The following is a 25,130-nucleotide window of genomic DNA, read 5'->3' on the forward strand; positions in this document are numbered from 1 at the left end:
CTTGCCATTTGCAACGACGTGAATACAACTAGAGGGTATTATCCTAAGCAAAATAAGTCAATCAGAGAAAGACAATTATCATATGATCTCACTTATATGAGGAATTTGAGTAACAAGACAGAGGATCATAGGGGAAGGGAGGGAAAAATGAAACAAGACAAAACCAGAGAGGGAGACAAACCATAAGAGACTCTTAATCTCAGAAAACAAACTGAGGGTTGTTGGAGTTGAGGGGGGTGGGAGGGATGGGATGGCTGGGTGATGGATATTGGGGAGGGTATGTACTATGGTGAGTGCTGTGAATTGCCTAAAACTGATGAATCACAGACCTATATCCCTGAAACAAATAATACATTATATGTTAATAAATTTTTTTTTTTTTTAAGTAGCTTAGCTTTTGGCACACAGTAAACAGGAAAGGGAAGGTGACATTACAAGGACAAGGACACAGCCAGAAAAATTAGCAATTCTCTAAACACCAACTTCTAATGTTTGCCAGGCTCTCTCCAAATATACAAGATGAGAACAGCCACGCTTAAGCTGGTTCAAATTTTAAAGCTATGCTGTGTAATACTACCATCCTTAGCCATATGTGGCCATTTAAATTCAAAATTAAGTTAATTAAAAATAAGCAGGGCGCCTGGGTGGCTCAGTTGGTTAAGCAACTGCCTTCGGCTCAGGTCATGATCCTGGAGTCCCGGGATCGAGTCCCGCATCGGGCTCCCTGCTCAGCGGGGAGTCTGCTTCTCCCTCTGACCCTCCTCCCTCTCATGCTCTCTGCCTTTCATTCTCTCTCTCTCAAATAAATAAATAAAATCTTTAAAAAAAAAAAAATAAGCAAAATCAAAACTTTAATTCCTCAGTTGTACTGATCAGTCACATTTCAAGTGTACCCTGTGGCTATATTAATGCAATTAAAAAATATTTCCATCACTGCAGAGTTCTAATGAACAGCACTGGTCTAAGATTGGTAGTTCCCAAGCTGTGGCACAAAGATATCAATGGAAAAAGGAGTAAGGTGTTCAGTCATGTTTCCATCTTGAATCAACATATAAAGCTGACTTCAATACAGTGGTACTCAAATACTTCAGAAAGTAACATATATAAGACACTGCAAGCTCTTAAGAGTCAACAGGAATTGTTTTACCCTCAAGTAACAGACTAAAATATCCTTTACTCAATTAATTGAAATTCCTGTATATGTTTCCCAGGATTTCTTCTATCTTTTGACATTTATATTACTTCACCACTACTGATTTTTTTTCTCTCTCTTCATCTGCTATAATTTCAAGTAACTCTTCATCTAACCCATATTGCACTTAAGATCCACATGATACTTGTCCATTTGGTTACTAGAGTATCTAGATCCACACTTCTCCCAAATTCTATGACAAAAACCCAAATACTAAGATAGAAGGCCAAAAATTAAAATTACCATAGAAATAAGTGTGGGGGAGGCAAGAGGATAAATGATTTCCTAATAAGAGCATGGAATCTTGTATTATGAAACCTCACTCAAGTCAAGCAAATTTAATTAAACATGTACGAGCTATACTGTATTATGCCTATTAGTAAAGAAAGGGTCAAGAGTATAAAAGCTTTGTAAGCACTGTAATTGCTTAACTAAAACGCATATGATGCTGTATCATGCAAGCCTTAGCCACACTTGGAATTGAGAATGAAAACCTGATATGGTTATAATCCTATATGGCTTCATCTATTTTAATAAATTTTCAACCATGTCTGGAGAGAAAAACAAATTCTCATTATACGTAATTTATTTCCCCAACAGTTATATGACCTGTTTGGCCAAATAAAATAAAGTACAATAGATCTAATCAAACAACACAAAGTACTGTCTCCTTCAACAAAAGCATTCTACATTGGTATACAGCTTTACACTTTACAAAATGACTTTACACCTCATTTGATCTTTATCCTTACAACAACCCTGTTAGGAATCAGGGTAGGTGTTGCCAAGTTTGTTTTTAGAAAAAAATGAAATTAAGCGGCGCCTGGGTGGCTCAGTTGGTTAAGTGACTGCCTTCGGCTCAGGTCATGATCCTGGAGTCCCGGGATCGAGTTCCGCATCGGGCTCCCTGCTCGGCAAGGAGTCTGCTTCTCCCTCTGACCCTCCCCCGTCTCATGCTCTCTCTCTCTATCTCATTCTCTCTCTCAAATAAATAAATAAATAAAATCTTTAAAAAAAAAAAAAGAAAAAAATGAAATTAAGTAAAAATCCCGACATAACAGAACCTATAGGTGCTAGGTCTAGAAGGCAGGATTTCCATCTCAAAACTGTGCTCATCTCTACCCATTCCAAAAACAATTTAAATTATGTGAACTAACAGCAGACATAAAAAAGAAGAGTAAGCTAACACCCAAAAAGAAAAACTTAAGATCCAAGGAGTTTATTACCATCAATTCAAGATAGCTAATTGTTACTAGATGTGTGCAAGAAAATTATCATTTGAGGACCACAGATACCAGGCATAATGCTACATTAGGCCTTTATATATATTAACTAGCTTATTTAACACATATAAACATAAAAGGTATTATCCTCATTTTAAAAATGAGAAAACACATAGTTTAGAAAACCTAGGCAAATTCACCAAGGTCATCCAGCCAGTATGAAGCCTGGACTTCAATTTGAACCCAATTATCAGACTTAAACACCTACTTATTGAAGACCTGTACACATTCTCTACAGTAAATCTGTGAGAAGCACCTCGCCATCTCCAGATGGTAAATCAGAGGACGAAGTTAAAAATAATTTTGGAAAAGACCCCATTAGTCATTCAAATTTGAAAAGTAAAACAGAGGACAGGTACAATATTTTTAGGAGTTACAGAAAACAGCATGCAAAATTTTTAAAAAGCTCAACGTAGAGTCTTAAAATGATGGTCCAAAAATAGAAGGTTCTAATAAAGAATTAACCCATCTTTTCTTCTTTGCTATTAGCATACAGTCAAGAGGAAACAGGCAAATTACTCTCTTTCAGTTAATTTTTTTTTAATCATTTTAGGGATTGCTGCTCTCACTTTCATGAATTTAATGATAGGCCATCACTGAATTTTATCAGGTTCAATTCCCATCATAATAAATACATAGTAAGAGAAATATCAGTTAAAGAAGTCCATGATACTAATAAATGAAGTATAGCTATTTTTCTTTAGTGCTCTGAAGCCTATCAAAACAAATCGAAAGAAATAAAAATAAACTCCACTTAAAATGAAATTAGATTAATGAAAGCAATTCTCACTAAATGACCAAAGAATACGTCCCACATATAATCACATTTGGACCAGATCCAGGAAGGAGAAGCAAATTTTGAACAACTTAAAAAAAATCCACATATTTAACCCCCAAGCAAAAGAACAAAGAACTATGGTACTTCACTATGAGCTCTAGTTCTCTTGTAATCTTCCATCCTTTCTCCAGAGTGATCCGCTTAACCCAAGGTGAAAGGGAAGATGAGAAAGACTTGGTGGCAAAAGTTCTGAAACAACTTCTCAGTATTTAGGGCTGCCAGCTGTCCTAACTTCTAGTCCCCTTCATTATCCCAAGTAGCTCAAAGACTAAACATTTATAAATCATCAATGTTCAGTCTTCCAGAGATAATGTAATTATGAAAGTAACGTGCACAAGAATTGCCTGGGAATCTTGTTAAAATGTAGACTGTGGGGGCGCCTGGGTGGCTCAGTCGCTTAAGCAACTGCCTTCGGCTCAGGTCGTGATCTCAGGGTCCTGGGATTGAGCCCCGCATCGGGCTCCCTGCTCCGCGGGAAGCCTGCTTCTCACTCTCCCACTCCCCTGCTTGTGTTCCCTCTCTCTCTGTCAAATAAATAAATAAAATCTTTAAAAAAAAATGTAGACTGTGATGCAGTAGTTCTGGGTGGACCATTAGACTCTGCATTTTTTTTTTTTAAAGATTTTTTTTTTTTTTTCATTTGAGAGAGCGCGAGCCTGCACAAGTGGGGCAGGGGAAGGCAGGGCCTGAGGGGCAGAGGGAGAGGGAAGAGAAGCAGACTCCCCGCTGAGCAGGAAGCCCGGCACAGCGCTCTATCCCATGATCCTGAGATCATAACCCGAGCCAAAGTCAGATGTTCAACCAAATTAGCCACCCAGGCACCCCTAGACTCTGCATTTCTAGGAAATTCACAGGTGACATCAATGCTACTTGTCTGTCAACCGCATTCCAAGTAACAATGTTCTAAAACATCCAAACAATAAATTCTCACAGAAATTTAACAAACACTCTTTACAAGATGTCTACTAATCTGCTCTTCATTCACTAGATGAAGCCATTTACCTTAAAATGGGTTCCATCTTTTTGCCTTAACCCATACCTGATGATGAAGCTCGAGTCCTATTAAAAGTGTCTCCATTTGCTCCAGAAGAATACCTATCCTGTAAGAGGGAAGAAAAGATTCATTTTCTATTTTGAAAATAAAAATGCATCATCATAGATACTATAAAATTTTAATAACTGGGCTTTGTTCCAAACAAAACAAAGCAGACTAAGATTTCCGGGTCACTCATTACTTTATTAATTATTCCAAAATCTCTTCACTTTAACGCTGAATGCATAGCATTTTTTTTAAAGATTTTATTTATTTATTTGAGAGAGAGACAGCAAGAGAAGGAACACAAGTAAGGGGAGTGGCAGAGGGAGAAGCAGGCTCCCCGCTGAGCAGGGAGCCCAGGACCCTGGGATCTTGACCTGAGCAGAAGGCAGACACTTAACGACTGAGCCACCCAGGCGCCCCAAATGCATAGCATATTAACATATCACTTAAAACAGCGATTAGCAAACTAGAGCCATGAGCCAAATCTGGTGGGCCACCAGTTTTCATAAAGTTTTTTTGGAACATAGCCACCCTTGTTCATCTAGGTATGTCTTTGGCTGCTTTCCCACCACAATAGCCAAGTTGCAACAGAGATCATTAAGCCTGCAAAGAATAAAATATTTACTATCTAGCCCTTTATGGGAAGAGTCTGCTGACATCTGACTTAAAAGTCTACCCACCCATGGGGCGCCTGGGTGGCTCAGATGGTTGAGCGTCTGCCTTCGGCTCGGGTCATGATCCCGGGGTCCCGGGATCGAGCCCCGCATCGGGCTCCCTGCTCGGCGGGGGGCCTGCTTCTCCCTCTCCCACTCCCCCTGCTTGTGTCCCCTCTCTCTCTGTCTCTCTCTCTGTCAAATAAATAAATAAAATCTTAAAAAAAAAAAAAAGTCTACCCACCCATATACTTGAAAAGTATAATTAAGTATTATTATTATATAAATAAAATCTGACCAAAGTAACACTGACTAAATCAATGCCTGCCAATATACAATGTATTTTTTAAAGTTCAGTATTTCACAGTATACTCAATAATACTGCACAGAATAAAGTAGAACACAGAAGGAGATTAAGAGGTAACATTTTCTACAGCAAAGTACTACAGGTTTTTATTGTTAACACTTCAGTCGTGGGACGTGTGGGTGGCTGAGTCGGTTAAGCGTCTGCCTTCGGCTCAGGTCACGATCCCAGGGTCCTGGGATCGAGTCACACATTGGGCTCTCTGCTCAGCAGGAGCCTGCTTGTCTCTCTCTTCCCTGCTTGTGCTCTCTCTCGCTATCTCTGTCACTATCTGTCTCTGTCTCTCAAATAAATAAAAATAAAATCTTTAAAAACAAAAACAAGGGGCGCCTGGGTGGATCAGCCGTTAAGCATCTGCCTTCGGCTCAGGTCATGATCCCAGGGTCCTGGGATCGAGTCCCACATTGGGCTCCCTGCTCGGCGGGGAGTCTGCTTCTCCCTCTCCCACTCCCCCTGCTTGTGTTCCTGCTCTCACGAACTCTCTCTCTGTCAAATAAATAAATAAAATCTTAAAAACAAAACAAAACAAAACACTTCAATTGTGTTGGAGCACCTGGGCAGCTCAACTATTAGTATTAGTTGGTTAAGTGTCTGCCTTCGGCTCAGGTCACCAACTCAAGGCCTCAAGGTCCTGGGATCGAGTCCTGCATTGGGCTCCCCACTTGAAAGGGAGTCTGCTTCTCCCTCTCCTGCCCCCCGCAACACTTGTCCTCGCGTGCATGCACTCTGTCCCGAATAAATAAAATCTTTTTTAAAGAAACTTCCATTGTGTTTATATAAAGGAAACAAATTAATGTGTTCATGGTTTTTAAAAAGGAGTTCATTCTAAAATAAAGAAAACATCACTGATGCACTAAAAACAATATACCTATATATATACACATTCCAAGTACAGTATAAAAACAAAGAAGTGGTTCATGTCAGTTACAGAATATTCATAGTTAATTTTAATCAAACTTGTCATAGCAACAGTTGAAGACTGTTGCTGATGCTCTCAAATACTGGCTGTCCCATTTTCCCTTAGTCTCCAAAAAATGTATTTGCTATTATTGCGTATGTATTACATTTGCAGTGGCATATTTGCATTTCTGTGGGGCTCAGAAAATTCAACTTTTGTTATTAAATCAACAGCTAAATGTCAAATTAATCTGGGAATCTTTCAACATTTTTCAGTGTATCTCTGTGTTAACAACAACTTGAATAACTTTTTTTTCTCACTTGGAACTCCTAGGATGCCCTTATCATCATTAACTGACTTCTTAATTTCCCCTCACATAAGCTTCCTCTACTTAGGACAAAACTTACAGAACTCCCAAATTCTTGCACATGAAAAGCAGAATTCAGTAATTTAAAAATGACAGGTGACCTCAAACTTACAGATGATATCTTAATTAAATGACAACATTAGAAGTCACAACATTCCTTCAAATGAGCTCCTTTAAATAAACCAAAAGCTAGAGGTAGTGCACTAGTCATACTTATTTTCTAAAATTTCTTTCACAAAACACTAAATGACCTGAAAAACTACTTCTGTAAAGCTCAAGAGTCATCCAAGTATTTTCTGAGTTATTCAGAACAAAAAGGCAATACACCATCATTGAAATGCCTTGGGCTTTTGGTAATTACTACAGTAAAAAGTTCAAATTTATGATTACCATAGACATTAAAACAAATATCCTGTGAGATAATTAGGTTTTTAAGAACCTGACTGTGATGAACTAGAAAGTCAGAATACAAGACATAGCATGTTTAAAAATTTTTTTAAATAAACCATTAAGAAGAGTGATCCAGTTTTCCTTCTTTAAAGTGAAATTCTGAAGACTTTTTTTTTCTTTTCTAGTGGCCAAAGTATTATTGGATGAAGAGAATCCAAAAAAGGGCTGGTTTAAGTGTTATAAAGCTAATAAGGGTAATGAGGCACTTTAGCATTCAAGAACTTAAAAACTATTAGTATTAATCTTCAAGCTGTGGAATTTAAAATCCCACATACACAGAATTTAAAAATTTCAAGGCAAATTTTGAAATAAAACATCATAAAAAAAACCTTAACCTTTTTCATTACCTTAAAAATAAATTAACTTCATATTCCCCTTAGCTACTGTACCATTTCTCTGCCCCTCTTAAAGCAAAATGTCAACAGTTGCTGCCTCCACTTTCTTATACCCCATTTTTTGTTTAAGCCACTCAAGTCGGGAGTACCCAGGGTAAATCCCTTTAAGTCTGTTTTACACCATGCAATTTTACCCAATCTCAAAGCTTTAAATCCCATTAATACACAGATAATTACCAAATTTTATCTATAGCCCTGATCCCTCTTCTAGGCAACAAATTCATATAACCTACTGACTGGTATCTTTACTTATGCTTTCATAGGCAACCCAAATTGAACACAACAAACACAGCATTCTTTGTTTTGACCCCTCCAAAGCTTGTACATCTGTTGGCTAACTGAACAAAATATAAATAAATAAATAAATAAATAAATAAATAAATAAATAAATACAAATAAAATGTTGGGGCATAAAAAAAGAGAAAAAGCTTGTACATCTTTCACAGATCCTCCATTTCGGCAAAGGGCACCATCATCCATCTAGTGGCTTAAATTAAAAAAACCTATGGTACAGCATAGGGAATATACTCAATGGTATTGTAATGCTATTACATGGTTACAGATGGTAGCTACACTAATGAGCACACCATAACATACAGACTTGTTAAATCACTACTGTACACCTGAAACTAATGTAACACTGTGTTTCAACTATACTTCCTTAAAATAAATAGAATTTAAAAACTTAGCCATCATCCTTGATTACTCTCTTTCACTCCCCATATCCAGTCAAGCCAGTCCTATTAACTCTTAAGTCCACAATTACTTTCAGTCTCCTCTCCCTCTCCTCTTCCCTTTCCCTCTCTGAGTTCATTTTCTACCACTGTTCTTATCTCAGTGTACTTTAGCCATACTATCTATAGTGGGCTGAAATATGGCCACCCAAAGACATTAAGTACTAAACCCTGAAACTTGTAAATGTTACCTTATTTGGAAAAAGAGTTGTTGCAAATATACTTAAATTTAGGATTCTGAAATGAGGAGATTACTCTAGATCATCTGTGTAGGCTCTAAATGTCACCACAAGTGTCCTTATGAGAGGCAAAAAGAGTTAAGAGAGACACACACAGGCAGCTATGGGAAGACAGAGTAGAGAGAGATGGAGCCACAAGCCAGAGAACGCCTATAGCTACCAGAATGCTGGAGGAGGCATATCTCCTAGAGCCTACAGAAGAAAGATAGCCCTGGTGACACCTAGATTTCTACCTTCTGGCCTTGGAAAACTAATACCTTGTTATGCACTTTATCTATCATGTTCACCACTATCCCCAACACCTAATAGGGCTCAATAAAAATTCACTGGATGATTCAAATAAGCCAAGTTAGAATTTTCAAAATGTTTTACACATAAGGGTTCTCATATGCAGCTGCAAAGAATCCATTTGCATTCTGGTGAACACATTTCTTTTGACCTTGTATGTACTCAGTATTTTCAATTCTGGAATATCACTTTTTTTTTTTTTTGTCTTTTGTGTTTTTAAGCCAATGAATACTTCCATCAACATGGTAAGGTTTTGTTTGATTTTTAACGTGGTAAGGCTTTGATCTCAAAAACTTGTCAGGTCTGCTATCCAAATGAACTTACAGATGAACAGTTTGTGAACCCTGAAGATGCCTCTTCCCTGTCCAATGTGGGGTCCAATGCAGACAGTTCCATGTTTTCTTTCCCCCGCCCCTTCAAGTTCTTAGCAAATATATCTTTCATCTTATACCCAGAATCCCCTGAAATGCATCAGAGTATTTTATCAATTTATACAGAATACCAAGATCTCATTTCCTATTCTAGGTTCCATGTCAAATAAAGCTGAGACAGGTTGTCCAAATAAACAGACCACACAGGTTATGTCAGATAGTGTGCTGCATAAAATTTTAAAAATTTAAATTTCAAACAAAGCATGTCTCCTTCTTTGGTCTGACACAGAAATTAAAGTCCCAAAATACAGACAATATTATCCTATATCCCTTCTTCTGATTGATCAGTCCTAGCTATGTCAGCCCTATATACAACCCCAGTTGAAGTCTGGTCTTTTTTCCCTTTCTTCAGCAATTGCTACATGAAAACATCTAAAATTACTGCAGCTACTTCAGCACTTCCAGAGCTGAAGAACTCCCAACTCCTGAGTCTCACATATCACACACATACCCAAAGTTCAAGAGAGCTAGCATGTCACAGAAAGAGCAAAGAACCTCAAAATTTAGAGATAACTACCAAAGCCAGGAACAAATGTGACGGCTGCAAGAGCTCACAATCTAGGCCCTAATGTCTATATGTGAGAGCATTTTCCAAATAAAAGTTATTTCCCCAAACAAAAACATTTAACAATCAAAACTGATAGTGAAATCATCTACCCCATATTATGAGAGAAACCTAGAGCAAATGAGGACAGAGTATAGACAGAGAAAAACAGAAAACAAATGGCTCTCTAGTTTCACCTTCTCTCTGGAATGAGACAATCAATCTATCAGTTGACTAGAATCCATTGGCTGTAAGCTATTGATCTTTTTCAAAAGGATTCAGTTTTCTCTATCTTCCAGACCTGCTCTACCAACATTTCTGCCATCTTTGCAATTTCTTTAGCCTTCTCCTCAGCCTTCTCCTACCTTTCTATCACTCTATTCTCAACTCCATTATTTAGATTTTAAAGAGGAGTCACAGATCTTTCCTCCAAGCTTGCCACCTGGACTTTTATTTGGATGACTATTTTGACTGACTTCCACAAGTTGCATGCATTTAGCAAGAAACAAGAATTTCTCTGCTTTCTAATAAGACACACAATATCCTCCCACATCTTGGTGGTAATTATAAGCAGAAACTGCTCACAATCTTCCTCAGGCTCTAGCATTTCAGCTTCCTTAGTTCTGCCAACTCAATGATGTCCAAGGGCCACATTTTTTCCTGCTACTTCAGAACCATACTGCAAATGTGAAGAGAGAAGCCCCAAACTTTATTTTCTTATCTAGACAATTATTATAAACTTTGCTACTACTGCTTAATAAAATTATAATTGTGGGGGCACCTGAGTGGCTCAGTCAGTTAAGCATCTGATTCTTGATATCAGCTCAGTTCTTATCTCAGGGTCGTGAGTTCAAGCCCTGCATTGAGCTCCACACTGGGCATGGAGCCTACTTAAAAAAAAATTTTTTAATTGTGGATGGACCGATTATCTCAAGCTAGGTTTGCTTTAATCCCAAGAGTATTTGCCTTCTGAAATGTGCCACCAAAAAGGCAGATAGATGAGACAGAAGCAATCACTGTGGAGACTTACTCCTACAGTCATCTAACAAGCAGTATTCATTACACAGCTAGTAAGCAAAACCAGTACCTTGTTATTCACCATACTTATCCACTCCAACACTCATCTCAAAAAGCTTACATGCAATGTGCCATTGCCTAACAACTGAGATGTATGGACTACATCATTACTAGATTATCAAATTTTTCTTAACCTCACATCTTTCACTGTTCCACACCCAGGTGGTACACCAACTTCAAAATCTGTATTTGGGAAGTTCCAACAGCTATCAGAACAGTGGCCTATTAGTTCAAAATTATATACCCATAAAAGCATGGGTAAATATTAAATCTCCAAAAAAAGATCCTGAAAAGTACTCAGAAAAGGTTGATCAGATATTGTCTGATATCAATCCAAGGCAGTTGCAGAGCCAAGACAAATTTTAAAAAACAAAAGCCCAGCTGTCTCTTAAAATAGAAATTCAGAATAGCCAATCAAAATGGCACCTTTAAGTGAAACTAGGCTGAATAAAAGACCTCAGATCTCTCCCACACATACATATCATATATTCATCCTCACTTTCTGCACTTTTTTTATCAACCAAGGCAAACAACAAAGCCATTGATTGCACCATGTTCCTTCAAGTCAACTAGGCCAGATAACTAATTGCACAACCAGCACCAGGAATTAAGTTTGCAGACAATGCAAAAAAATTACAAATTGGCCCCACACAAATGTATTAAGAATCATAAGGTAAAATTAGCATTAACATTCAACTTAGTATTCCTAATATTAAGAAACAAGGTAGGTTACTAAATAGCAAATATATTTCAAGAAAGGTAAACTGAAAGTTCTGACAGTCAACCATCCCCAATTTCAGACATCCTATGCAATAAACATGCACAACATGCTACAGTCTAGTGTAGTTTTGAAGAATACTTAATGAAGACAAAAATCTCAGACTAAGAAGAAATAAAAATTAGGTGACTGTTAAAGTTCAAGTGAAAAAGTCTGTATCTGTGAATTAAACTTTGTAATATAATAAACCTGAGAACCAGGGGTAAAAGGAACCATAAAATATTTTTTGACCGAGTACTTTCTTTCAAAAATGGAATTACTTGATCAAAAAATAAGCTGTAGATATTCATGACAACATTACAGTGAAAAGCTAACATCTTAAATTCCCACCAACAGAAAATCAATTATATTATGGTAGATCCATTCCATGAAATATTATGTGACCATAAGAAATTACTTCTACGAAATTAGTAATAATATGGAATAGTGTTGAAGAGTGAAAAAGCTGGAATCAAAAATACTATTATGTATATCACTGGGGGAAAAAAAGAAGAAAATTTACTAAAAATTTATAAGAGTGTTTGTGCTAATAAGACTGTTAAGTGATTTTTCTCCTCTTTTCCCAATGTTGTAATAGAATTTTATGATAGGCAGAGGACTATAAAAAAAGTAACACACAAAAGATGCCATTTCTAAAGTAAGTTCCAAATAAGGAAACATGATAAATTCAGATTATTATCTTCGGTATTTTGAAATAAACTTTACATACCGACCAAATCCAGTTAAGACAAATATAGGATTATGTATTTCATATGTTTGTGTGATGTAATAACTTCCACAAAGACATCACTTGAATTTATTTCAAAATAAATGTTCGTGTTCGTCAAAATTGATCAACAAAATGCATAAATGCAAACTAGAAATTCTAAAAGAAAGAAAAGAAAATCAACTTTTGGAGACATTTTCAAGTAGATTACACTTATGCAAAAAACAATCCCTTAAAATATTTTAACTTCTAGGGCGCCTGGGTGGCTCAGTCGTTAAGCGTCTCCCTTCAGCTCAGGTCATGATCCCAGGGTCCTGGGATCGAGTCCCACATCGGGCTCCCTGCTCCGCGGGAAGCCTGCTTCTCCCTCTCCCACTCCCCCTGCTTGTGTTCCTGTTCTCGCTGTCTCTCTCTGTCATATAAATAAATAAAATCTTTAAAAAAAATAAAAATAAATAAAAATAAAAATATTTTAACTTCTAAATAAATATATATATTAACTTCTAAAATGGAATTTTTTAAAGTCAATTTTCAAGTCAGAACTGAAAGCCAAAAACCTACTCCAAGGCCTCTTCTTGTAAATTACAATGTAACTCTCCAAAAGCCACTAAGGAAAAAGATCCGAAGATTTGTACATTTGAAAAGCAAGGTGCTGATACCATCTCAATCAGCCTAACAGACTCATCTTGAAAGAAGATGTATGTAACCAATTTTCAAAATTCAAAGTATCACCCAACACCAAATTGTATTTTTCAATTTTCAATACAAGTGTCTCTCAGACATATTCAACCACATTCGTACCAGCCTGCTTCCACCCACAGTAAGTCCTAAATCACCAACATTTAAATTGTTAGTAATATGACATTTATTTTAGTTAATTATCAAATTACCTATTTTATTTTGTCTGAGGCTTAGAGTGCCTCTTCCTCATTGTCCCTAAGATAGTTAATAACTATCGGATGGAGATAAGCACAGCACACTGAAACAGGCTGTAATTTATAACATTCCCACCACAGTGATTTTTCAACTTCAATAAAATCTGTAGCATTTAATAACCACAAACTTTCAATGTTACTACCTTCTCGAATACAGGAACATAGGAAGACATACGAGGTTTGATTATTTCTGCTTCCCAATCTTCATCTCCCATGGTGGCTTCCAGTTCTATTTTTATCTTAAAAAAACAAACAAAAAAACAACACACACACACATTTGGCCTATTAGATCAGAATCATATATCTAAAAGCATAAATTATCATAATTTCACATACACCTCCTGAAACTACTGAACTAGCTGCTGATCTTCCCCAAAAGTGTTTCCAAAAAGAGGGAAGTTTTGTTTCTTACCTTATACCCATCTTATTTACCTTTAAAAATGAGTTGAACAACTTAATCATTCTAGTAATCATCATGTCCTTACTGATGCTTAGGGTTTTCCCTAAAACCTGTTCATTGAATTTACCCTCGTCTTCCAAGTGTCCCCAGACAGCTTACTGGATATTAAGGGCAAGGGAAAATTTTCAACTACTACTCAGTTTCTCTCTTCGCACATCTTTGTAAAGACGTTTGGTTATCTTTGATAGTTTAAGGGAAGAGAGGGAGCTGGGGCCAAGACCTTTAAGTTTAGCGGGGTAGGAGACATGGATTAGATGGCCCAAATCCTTCCAACAATGGACAACCAGTTACTCCAAGGAGCGTGCATACACAGAAAATATTAGGGCCATTCTTGTTCAGAGAAAAAGCTGCACAGGGGCTGGGCAAAAAAAAACTCCTTTGCCTCCTCTGTAGGCCTTCAGTCCTTCGGGCGCCCACCGGACTTTAAGACCTACACAGGCAGGATAAGGAAAAGCCCGATAGGACGGCCCCAAGCCCCACCTGCCCCATCTATTCTTTGTCTAGCCCAAACTACCGCCACCGGGAAGCCCGAAAAGGCAGGTCGAGGCCCGCGCAGGAAAGGGACACGCCAGTCAACTCACCTCTCCCCTACTTGCTCTCCCGGGTCCTCGCAGGCGCCGACGCCGCTTAAACGGCTGCACGTGCAGGACGCAGTCGACTGCGTCAGGTGCGCAGCTTCAACAACAAATGGCACCAGGCGACGGGCGCCACCAGCCAATCAGCGCTCAGGCAGCCGGCGTCGCCCCGCCCCAACTCCGCCGCGCGTTCCCTACTTGCTCGCATTTGAGGTCGCCGTGGTGAGACCCACTGTCTTGTTCCCATAGTGGCCCGTTGGGCCTGTGGGTACAAAGCTGGCCATGAGCCACTTCTCTCTAGATTCTTGGGTGGGATCTTCAATCTGGAGATGCCCTAGATACTCTCTGCGCAAGTACTGCAAGCCAAACATGTCCACCTCCCTTTTTCTAACACCAAAAATAAAAGGGAAGGTGGGTAATGCCCTCCCTTCAACCTGTTGAGCTTTCTCTTTCCTTTTTCCTACTGCAGTCCCTGGCGGTTGGCCCCTCTGGTTCTTCGTTTCTGAGGCGCTTACTTCACATCTGGAGATTTTTGCTGCTTCAACATATAGTTTAGGCCCATGGAGCTGGCAGATTTCCTTTTCCTCCCAGTGACGGCTGGGATGAGGTTCTGTCTCGCTGTTGTAAAGAAAGCCTGTCGTGTAGAGTCAAGGGTCCACGTCTTTGGGAAAGAGATGCCCTCTGATGCAGAAGGAATACGAAAATTGTGCTAGAGTAGGTCGTTCATCAAGGCTTGAAATTGTGGTCCGCAGGTTTATACCCCTAGGGATACTAGCCAAACCTAAGAGTGACCAAGGGTCATTTCCATGCTTAATGCTCTCACCAAGCAGATATTCTAGTTTTGCCTCACAAAAAATAAATTTCTCAGTATTTCCCCATTCTACCAAAAAGCCTAACAAAGGGATGCTTTGAATGTATAGTTTCCATTTTTTACTTTCATCATTTTCTGTTCTCTAAATCTTTGAAGGAATACCTGAATATTTCATTCAGTAATATAAATCCCAACATAAGCTGACACTCAGACATAGAGGATGACACACTTTTGGGGTTCAGCTTCACAGTTTTCACCTTTAGAACCACCGTTATTGTTTGTCTTTTCCACCAAGAATATGTCAATATTTATCTAGTTAGCACTATTTTCAAGGTGAATTGTTTTTAAAAGATTATATTTAACAAAGATAAACCCAGATTATATTTTAACATAACTGTCATTTTTAATAATTCCTCTTTTTAAACCAAATTTTCACATCCTACCCTTGAGGAGGCTAGTACCTTAAATCACTATGTGTGTATGGGAGAGCCACCAATACTCCCGTTGCTCTGAATTTGTAAAAAGGGGCCCTCTAACGTATTTTAACTCACTTTGAATTGAATGTGTTCTTTCAAAATTTTTTATGTCATGGGAAAATATTATGCAAAAGGAGTAAGATATGAAATTGCGTTGACAGAATAACCAAGTAGATTCTTTTTTAGGTACAGAAAACTTGGGAGATATTTTCTAAAATGAACTTTTTTTCAGAATTGAGCTAAAGATAATAACTTTCTCTAATTTGAGTATAGTTGACACACACTGTTACATCAGTTTCAGATACACAACATAGTGATTCAACACGTTTATGTATTATGCTATGTTCACCCCAAGTGTAGCTAGCATCTGTCACCATACATCGCTATATTCGTTATGCTGTGCCTTTTATTCCTGTGACTATTCATTCCATAGCTGGAAACCTGTATCTCCCATTCCCCTTCACCCATTTTGCTCTTCCCCCCAACTCCTTCCTTTCTGGCAACCATCAGTTTGTTCTCTGTACTTATAGGTCTGATTCTGCTTTTTGTTGTCTTTTTTTCCCTTATAGACTCTACATATGAGTGAAATCATATGATATTTGTCTTTCTCAATCTGACTTATTTCACTCACCATTATACTCTCTAGGCCCATCCATGTTGTCTCAAATGCCAGTCTCATCCTTTTTCATGGCTGCGTAATATTCCATTGTGTATACATACATAACTTCCTTATCCATTTGTCTATCAATAGACACTTAGGTTGTTTCCATATCTTGACTATTGTAAATAATGCTGCAATAAACAAAGTTGCATATATCTTTATAAATTAGTGTTTTCATTTTCTTTGGGTTAAAGAAAACACTTAGCAAATATTTTCTGCTATTCAGTCTTAGAACAAACAGATTGTTATTGCTTTCAGGTATTGCAATTAAGCAGTTCTTTATGAAACATTCTATATAATTTTGGGGAGCTATCCCTGGTTAATATAAAGTAAATTCTAATGAGAACTTAAGTTCAATATTAAGGAAAGGATAAATAAGGGATGAAAATAATACAATTCAAAAATTGAACATAAACAGTGAAAAAAGACAAACACAGTTAAGTAAATACTTGCTCCATGATGTGTGTGCCAAGAAAGTAAAGCCAGTATGGGTATCTCCCGTGTTTAGAAAGCTCACATTCTGCCACTTTGCTTCTGTGAAAGACCTACATTTGGGCCTGTTTTCACAAACCAAAAATCCAAAGAGGATTTCTGCTTTTACGAAAAAGCAAAAGCAAAAATAGCATTCAGTGTTTTTTCTGCAGTGATGCCTTATGGAGGCAGCGAGTGGCACCAAGCTCCCTCCCCAAGAACTAAGCATCTCAGCATCATACCACTGTTGCTTTGGACTGTGTTTGTGAGCATCTTTGATTTAACTCAATTTATTTTGCGCATCCATTAGCAAGATGTGTCCTAAGGTATCAGAAAAGTATAAGAGAGGTCATTTTTTGGTCTGAGAAGTGTCAAATTTTTTTCATAGAAATTCATGGTAATTGCTTCTTTACTTTATACTATTGTGACCTGTGAAAGGTTTCATAAGAACACTTCACTTTCAGATAGTGGGGGACACCCGTATGTTCTATTTTCTGTGTTCCTTCTGACAGATCTGAAATTAGTGACGGTACTAAATTGCAACATAGGGAAAATGCAGGAATTCATTTAGTTATTCATTTATTTATTGAATAGGCTTTAAATGAACACCTAATATATGCCAGGTACTATGCTAAGTCTACAAGTAAAATTAGCCAATTTCTCAAGAAACAGTCTAGGAAAAAGAATGGCAGTGGCTAATGGAATATAAAACTCTAAGATTTCTGTCTCAGAAGATTCACTGGAAAGCTTATATACAGTTTATCCAAATTCTGTACATCCCATGTAATAAGATTTTCTCAAAGATTTTTACCGTTTAGAATCAAAGTGTGCAGTTAATATCCTTTACACTTTAGAAAGAAGCATTAAATTCTCCAAAGAGAACTGATATTTTAGACTTATGTTTTCAGTATTATTTCCACATTATTCAAATGATTTTTTAATTGATGTAAACTGTGCCTAGTATCATATCAAGACTGTTAAATTTTTCTTTTAATCTACCAGTAGGCCAAAAATGGGTCACCTCAAATGGGGGAAAATAGATATTCACTCCTAGGTACTGAAAATATCTGAGAATCTCTTACTATGCACATAACCACACAAAAGATTTTTTTTAAATAAATATTACAGAGACGCCTGAGTGGCTCAGTTGGTTAGGCGTTATGATCCCAGAGTCCTGGGATCAAGCCCTGTAGCAGGCTCCTTGAGCCTCCCCTCTGAGCAAGGAGCCTGCTTCTCCCTCTCTCTCTGCTGCTCCCTCTGCTTATGCTTGCGCTCTCTCTCTCAAATAAATAAAATCTTTTATAAATAAATAAATAAATACATAAATAAATAAATAAAACAAACAGGTTGGAGCCCTGTAAATCAACACAAAATGGAGGAGGGGGTAGGTTTATAGCACCTCTAAGATACTATGGTGCTAGTAACACATCTAAAGAAGAAAGTCATCAAAGAGGGGTTTTCAGCATACTAAGCAGGATTCGGAGAGACGAAACTCTTTATTTTTCCGATAATAATTAAGGCAATATTTACCAAAGTGGGGAACACATACCACTGATTTTAGGCAATTTATGGACAATTTTCATTTTAATAGTTATTTGAGTATTATACTTAATATTTACTTTAATGTTTTAAAAAACTAACAATCATAGCAAACCTGGGATTTCAGAAATATAATTGCTTAGAATGAAGCTAAATAGTTAAGTTTTTAAAAAGTGTGTTCAATTAAAGAAAAAGTATATATTAATGGTATGCAGGAATGACAAAAATCATGAAGGTGGTATTCAAATGACTAACATTTGGAAAACACTGGTGCAAATGGAAAGACTTTGGATATGGGGATTGGTCACTAGACAGGTTTTCTCTATTATGAGGTAATGATATTTCATCAGCACATGTTCTGATTCTATGCTCACTTAGCAACTTCTTAATTAATAATTCAACTTCCCTGAAATATTTTGGTACTAAGAAAGGAGGTGCAGTGGATAAGACATGTAAGCCTTACATGCTCCCAATTGTGAATGAATACATTGAGAGCCTAGTTTAGATATCAGTCTTGTTTAAATAGTGTTCCTGAAAGATCCTGATTATAATCAACCAGACCTTCTAGAGGACATAATACATTCAGTAGTCCCTAAGTACTTTTACAAGTGTAAAATGAGAGCTAGAAGTAAGTGAAGGATACAAGTCAAATACTGTGTCAGGGTACATTGAACAATCCTTCCTAAGACTAAGGGGTCTTCTTGGCCCTTCACTGTCAAACGGTGTTTCATCAGTGAATTATGTATGGAGTATGTATGGAGTACATATGGAGTGTGGTAAACAGTCACGAGGAAAACACAGTATACCAAAGTCTAGCCCTTTCCATTCCCACTAGATGTTAGCTATACCTAACAAAAAAAAAAAAAGCTGACTTTTCTGTGTCCCAAATGGCAAGGCAATGTGATGTGTGAAAGTCATTACTGTCAATCTTCCTGGGTATAAAAGAGGGAAGTATTTCACCTCAAGAGAAGTAGTGACCAGGTCCTGTCAATGAACCTCAGCCAGGAATAAAGCTCTTTCTACCTATGTTTACTAAGACTAAAGAGTTGGAGCTTTCAAAGAGGGAGGAAGAAATTACTAGCATTTTACTGAGAAGTCAGTATTCGTAATCTCTAGTTATCCATTTATTAACTATAGGAATTTGGGCAAGTTATTTAATCACTCTGTCTCTAAAATGGGGATAACCAGGGCCACCAGATAGAGTTATGAAGGTTAGGCCCTGAACGAGGCACCAAGCTAAGAGGCAAGAAGGAGCTGAACTCAGCCTACACACCACCTACCAAGCTGTGTACCTGCAGAGCGGCATGTATCCACATCAGGTACCATGTTCTCATTCTCGCAAAGGTCAAATTCCCTCTATTTTACATAGTTAAAATGGTTTCTATTTTCCTACTTGGTCCCTGACCAATAAAGGGATTTTACTGAAAAATACTCTGAAATGGGTCAGAGATGGGCCCACTGGGGGTGGGGCCGTCTGTGTGTTGGATGTACAGAACTTTCGGTCTATGAGACAAATTAAGTTATGAAAATTCAGTGACTTTTATTTAATGCTGATTTGCTATAAAGTATTCTATATTTATATGATTTCAGAGACTCTTATGTACTAAAGGACATACCGTTTTCGGTGTCCAACATCTAGTTCCAACCCCAGAGGGGGAGGTAGATTTGCCTATTTATTGTTCTATAGGCCTAGGTGTCCAGAATCCTGTTTAAGATTTTAGGATGCCTTCAATATATACTTTTTGAAATAAAACTATTTCTTATTAAAAAAAATTCTAGATTTTTAAAATCTAGAATTGTAAATTTGTTATGTGGTGCTTAATAAAAAGACTTTATTCATTTACGAACTCACAAGGAGTTACCTATACTTGCTTTTTCCACTTCCCCATCTTTCAGTCCTGAACCCATTGCAATCTGGCTTTTGCCCCACTGCTTCATAGATATTGGCAAGGTCAATAGCATCACTGACCTCCTTGTTTCTAAAACCAACTGACAGTTTTCAATTCTTAACCTAACAGATTTTTTTTTTTTAAGATTTTATTTATTTATTTGACAGAGAGAGACACAGCGAGAGAGGGAACACAAGCGGGGGGGTGGGAGAGGGAGAAGCAGGCTTCCCGCTTAGCAGGGAGCCCGACATGGGGCTCGATCCCAGGACCCTGGGATCATGACCTGAGCCAAAGGCAGACGCTTAACGACTGAGCCACCCAGGCGCCCCACTAACAGATTTTTTATCAATCTTTGACACCGTTGACTACTTCTTCTTTACAAAAATATTCTCTATATAACTGGACAACCATATGGAAACAGATAAAAGAGGACCTGCTCTTCACACCATATAACAGGATAAGAAATTCAAATGTAAAAGCAATAAAACCTTGCAAATACTAGAAGAAAACAGTGAATTCCTCTATACTTGGAAAAACATTCTACCTATAATTCAAATCCAGAAGTAATAATTTTATACAGTGTGACTACATAAATATTAAAAATAAAACTTTGCATGACAAAAAAATAAATAGCAAAGGCAAAACTGGGACAAATTATTTCCAACATAATCCAGAAAAAGGATTAATATCTATAATACAGAGAGAAGCTGGGGTGCCTGGGTGGCTCAGTCAGTTAAGAGTCTGCCCAATATGGGGCTCCCTGCTCAGCAGGGAGTCTGCTTCTCCCTCTCCCTCTGCTGCTCCCCCTGCTTGTGCTCTCTCTCTCTCTGTCAAATAAATAAAATCTTTCAAAAACAACAACAACAAAATGGTTTAAAAAATAGAGAGATGCTTGATTTCAAGAACAATGAAAATTAAAACTAAACTAAAATATAATTTTTCACCTATTAAAATGGCAAATGTTTGATAATGTACTCTATCAGAGAGGCTGCAAGGTAACAGACACCCTTATGCATTGCTGTTGGTGAGGTACCATGGCCTAGTCCTGAGCGAAGGGAATTTGTCAGTATCTAGCAATATTACATGTGCATTTGCCCTTTGATCCAGTAATCCTATTTCTGGAATTTATCTCAAATACACACTGTCAGAAAATATAAAAGGGGGTATACACAAAGTTATTAATTGTAGAGCTAAAAGGTAAAGACTGAAAACTCAAAAGTCCCTCATTAGCAGAGTGAAACATCCACCCATGTAGCGGCAGGGTGAAAAAATTTTCCCTTCTAGGCTCTTTGGCTGGCTTAATAATTAAATTGACATAAGACTGATAAACAGGAGAATAACCAAGTTATTTTCATATGTATAGGAACCCCATAACAATATGAGACTCAAAGAAATGACCAAAGCAGGAGGCTTTTATACCTTTTAGACAAACAATAAATCTATAAAGAATTGACAAGACAAAAAGATTTGGACTTAAGGTAGTAAGCTGATGAAGAAATAACAAGTTCTGTTTACATAGCCTTCTTGACCCTAAATTCCCTCTCTGGTGATAAGGATGCCTTCTACCCTCCTGGTATGAGGGCAGGGGTAACTTGTCACATGATTTTGGGGACACAAAGGAGGCTCAGAGAGTCCTTCTTGCATCAGCTGCTTCTCAAGTACCTTGAATTCAAAATAATTAATATGCCAAAGTGGCGTATTTTGGCATGGCATATTCTGCTCCCCTTCAGAGTACTCTGCAGTTGTATAAAAATCACTTGATTAACACAGCAAAAGATATCTTTATCACTCTAATCACTTAGGAGATTCTAAGAGTCTTAGCTCTGTGCCAGAAAGGGGTCAAAAACCAAATATCTATTTCTCAGTATAAATCATAGTATCACAGGTGCATATTGGTCATCATTGATAGCTAGTCTCCAAGTTCTTCAGTGAACTATGTCTCCAGTTTTCGTGTCTTCATATAGTTCCCTCTCCTTGAATCTCTACTGGCTCTGTGATTTTTTTTTTCTTTTGCTGTGTTAATGAAGTGACTTTTGTACCACACTTAAGGATGGGGCCGGTTGCCAGGGGAGCCAACTAGGTATTCAGAGGGTTGGAACTTTCAGTCCCCCCTACTCCTCATCTCTGGCAAGAGGAGAGGGGCTAGAGGTTGAGTTCAACCACCAGGGGCCAATGATTTAATAAATAGTATCTATGTAATAAGAAACCTCCTTAAAAATCCAAAAGGATGGAGTTCAGAGAGCTTCCGGGTTGGTGAGCACATGGCAATTTGAGGAGAACAGTGCACTTGGAGAGGGCATGGAAACTCCATACCTTTTCCCCATAACTTGCCATCTGTGGTTTTTCCATCTATCTGTTCTTTAGTTATAGCCTTTCATAATAAACTAGTAATCTACTAAGTAAAATGTTTCTCTGAATTCTAGGAACCACTCCAGCAAATTAGTCAAACCCAAGGAGAGGGTCATGGAAACCTCTGATCTATACAGCCAATTGGTCAGAAGCACAAAGGACAATCTGGACTTTCAAGGGGTGTCTGAGTCGGCGGGGGGGGTGGAATTCATGTAGGACTGAGCCTTTAACCTGTGGATCTGGAACTATCTCCAGGTAGGTAGTATTAGAATTGAGTTAAATTGTAGAACACCTAGTTGGTATCCAAGAATTATTTGATGGTATGGGAAACCCTTCTCCCATGTTGCAATTAATATTAGAATCTTTAGCATCAGTTAATATCATGTGCCTCATGATACGATGCAATGAGAAAGACTCTACAATACTCATGTATTAATCCTACCAAAAATGCATAATGAATCTAATCACAAGGTAACATTAGGTTAATACGAATTGCGGGACATTCTACTAAATGGCCTATACTCTTCAATAACATCAATGTCATGGGTGCCTGGGTGGCTCAGTCGGTTAAGCGTCTACCTTCGGTCAGGTCATGATCCCCGGGTCCCAGGATAGAGTTCCATGTCCGGCTCCCGCTCAGTGGGGAGTCTGCTGCTCCCTCTGACCCTCCCCACCCCCCTTCCCTTCTCTCTCTCTCATTCTCTCTCTCTCAGATAAATAAAATCTTTAAAAAACAAACAAACAAAAGACGTCAATGTCATGAAAGAGAAAGAAAGTCTTCAGGAGCCATTCCAGAATAAAGGAGCCTAGGGAGACATGAAGACTAAATGCAATGCATGACCAATCCTGTGTTGGGTTCTGAATGAGGAAAAAAGACCCAAAACAAAACCTCTTATAAAGAACATTATTGAAACAATTGTTGAAATTTGCCATAAGCTTATAGATTAAGTAAAAGCATTGTATCAATTTTTAAAAGGTCTAGTTTTGACCATTACACTGTGAAAATCCTTTTCTTGGGAAATATACACTAAAGAATTTAGAAGCAGAGGCATAGGGTGTGCAATTTAATCTCAAATGGTTTAGGGAAAAATGTGTATGCAGAGAGAGAGAGAAAGTGAGGGGACAGAAGGAGGAAGGAAGGGAGAGAATAAAATAAATATGACAAAAGGTTAACAACTGATAACTCTGAGTAAAGGATATATTGGCCTTTGCAACTTTTTTGTAAACTTGAAATTATTTTACTTATTTTTTTAGAGAAATTATTTATTTGAGAGAGAGAGGGAGATACTGAGAAAGAACACGAGGGTGTGGGGAGAGGGAGAAGCAGGCTTCCCGCTGAGCAGGGAGCCCAACTCAGGGCTTGATCCCAGGACCTCGAGATCAGGACCTGAGCCAAAGGCAGACACTTGACCCACTGAGCCACCCAGGCGCCCAGATGCAAGTGTTTTTACTACATTTCTCGAACACATTTCACCTTGGGGTAACCAAATCATTGAGAAAAAATTCTTCTCCTTAGAAGAATTCCAACTAATACACAAAAATCTCCACTCTGGATCCTCTATGCTGAGGGTCAGAAAACTATAGTCCTGGGGCTAAATCCAGCCCAGTACCTATTTCTATAAATAAATTAGAATACAGCCACTCCACTTGTTTACATATTGTCTATGTTGGCTCTTTTATGCCATAAAGACAGAATTGAGTAGTTGATGACAGAGACCATATGGCCACAAAGCCCACAATACTTACTATTGGGCCCTCTATAGAGAAAGTTTGACAATCCTTGTTGTAGAAATAATGGCTAGTGACCTGCAGTTCCCAAACTGTGAGAGTACCACAGGGAACTCACAGGGACCCCCAGAGTACAATATCTTTTTTTAAGATTTATTTCTTTATTTTAGACAGAGAGAGAGAGAGTGCACACAAGTGGGGGAAGGGGCAGAGAGAGAGAATATCCAAGCTGACTCCTGCTAATCATGGAGCCCTGGTGCGGGGCTTGATCTCATGAGCCATGAGATCAGGACCTGAGCAGAAACCAAGAGTTGGATCCTTAAGAGACTGAGCCACCCAGGTGCCCCAGGGTATTTTAAATTTTTGAAGAAAACACAGCAACAGCTGTCAGATACCATGTGAACTACCACGTTGAGATAATTCACAATTTCAACATTAGATCAAGTTAATATTTTTGGATAACATCATATCCACCAAGTTGAGTTTTCAGTGGTTGCTATGGTCTCAAGCAAGTGTGCAAAATCCAAGGTGAAGCACAAAACAAGGATAGTGGTATCCCACCTGATTTCAAGGTTTGAGAAGTTAGGCAGTACCCAATAGATGTACACATCCCATTAGTAAACAACTGTGGCTATTTAAGAATGAAATAAAATATTTTTCTTTCAATTTCAATTCAATGTATTTTTAAATGGCTACTAAGTTGTTAGGACATAAATGCATATTAATTTGTTTGGACCTAACTACTTAGTAAACTCAGTGACTAATACGTTCACTTTAAATGCTTTCTACAAACACACATGGCCTGGGAAACTGCCTCAGCCCTGGGGACATTCTAAGGCAGGCAAAATAAAGGCAAGCCGTTGAGACAAACCTTCAGGGAACCATCAGAAAGGGGAAAACGCATAATTACAATTCCTTGAGAATAAGGTCCATATTGCTCCCTCAGGTACCAGCAACCTA

The 25,130-nt window shown here is 38.0% G+C and overlaps 1 protein-coding gene across 1 annotated transcript in view; it reads right to left on the minus strand.

The window, feature by feature from the left end:
• Positions 1-15,070, minus strand: part of DDX4 (DEAD-box helicase 4) — a 57,958-nt gene extending 42,888 nt beyond the window's left edge. Inside the window, exons 1-3 of the mRNA XM_081826874.1 lie at positions 14,253-15,070; positions 13,355-13,450; positions 4,347-4,413 (exon numbers count right to left, since the gene is read on the minus strand). Coding sequence (XP_081683000.1) covers positions 4,347-4,413; positions 13,355-13,426 — 139 coding nt within the window. The 5' untranslated portion in view covers positions 13,427-13,450; positions 14,253-15,070. The remainder of the gene's footprint in view (positions 1-4,346; positions 4,414-13,354; positions 13,451-14,252) is intronic.
• Between the last annotated feature and the right edge of the window lie 10,060 nt (positions 15,071-25,130).

This window comes from Leptonychotes weddellii, chromosome 7 (assembly GCF_054177405.1).
Source record: "Leptonychotes weddellii isolate Sample4059 chromosome 7, ASM5417740v2, whole genome shotgun sequence".
Taxonomy (NCBI): domain Eukaryota; kingdom Metazoa; phylum Chordata; class Mammalia; order Carnivora; family Phocidae; genus Leptonychotes; species Leptonychotes weddellii.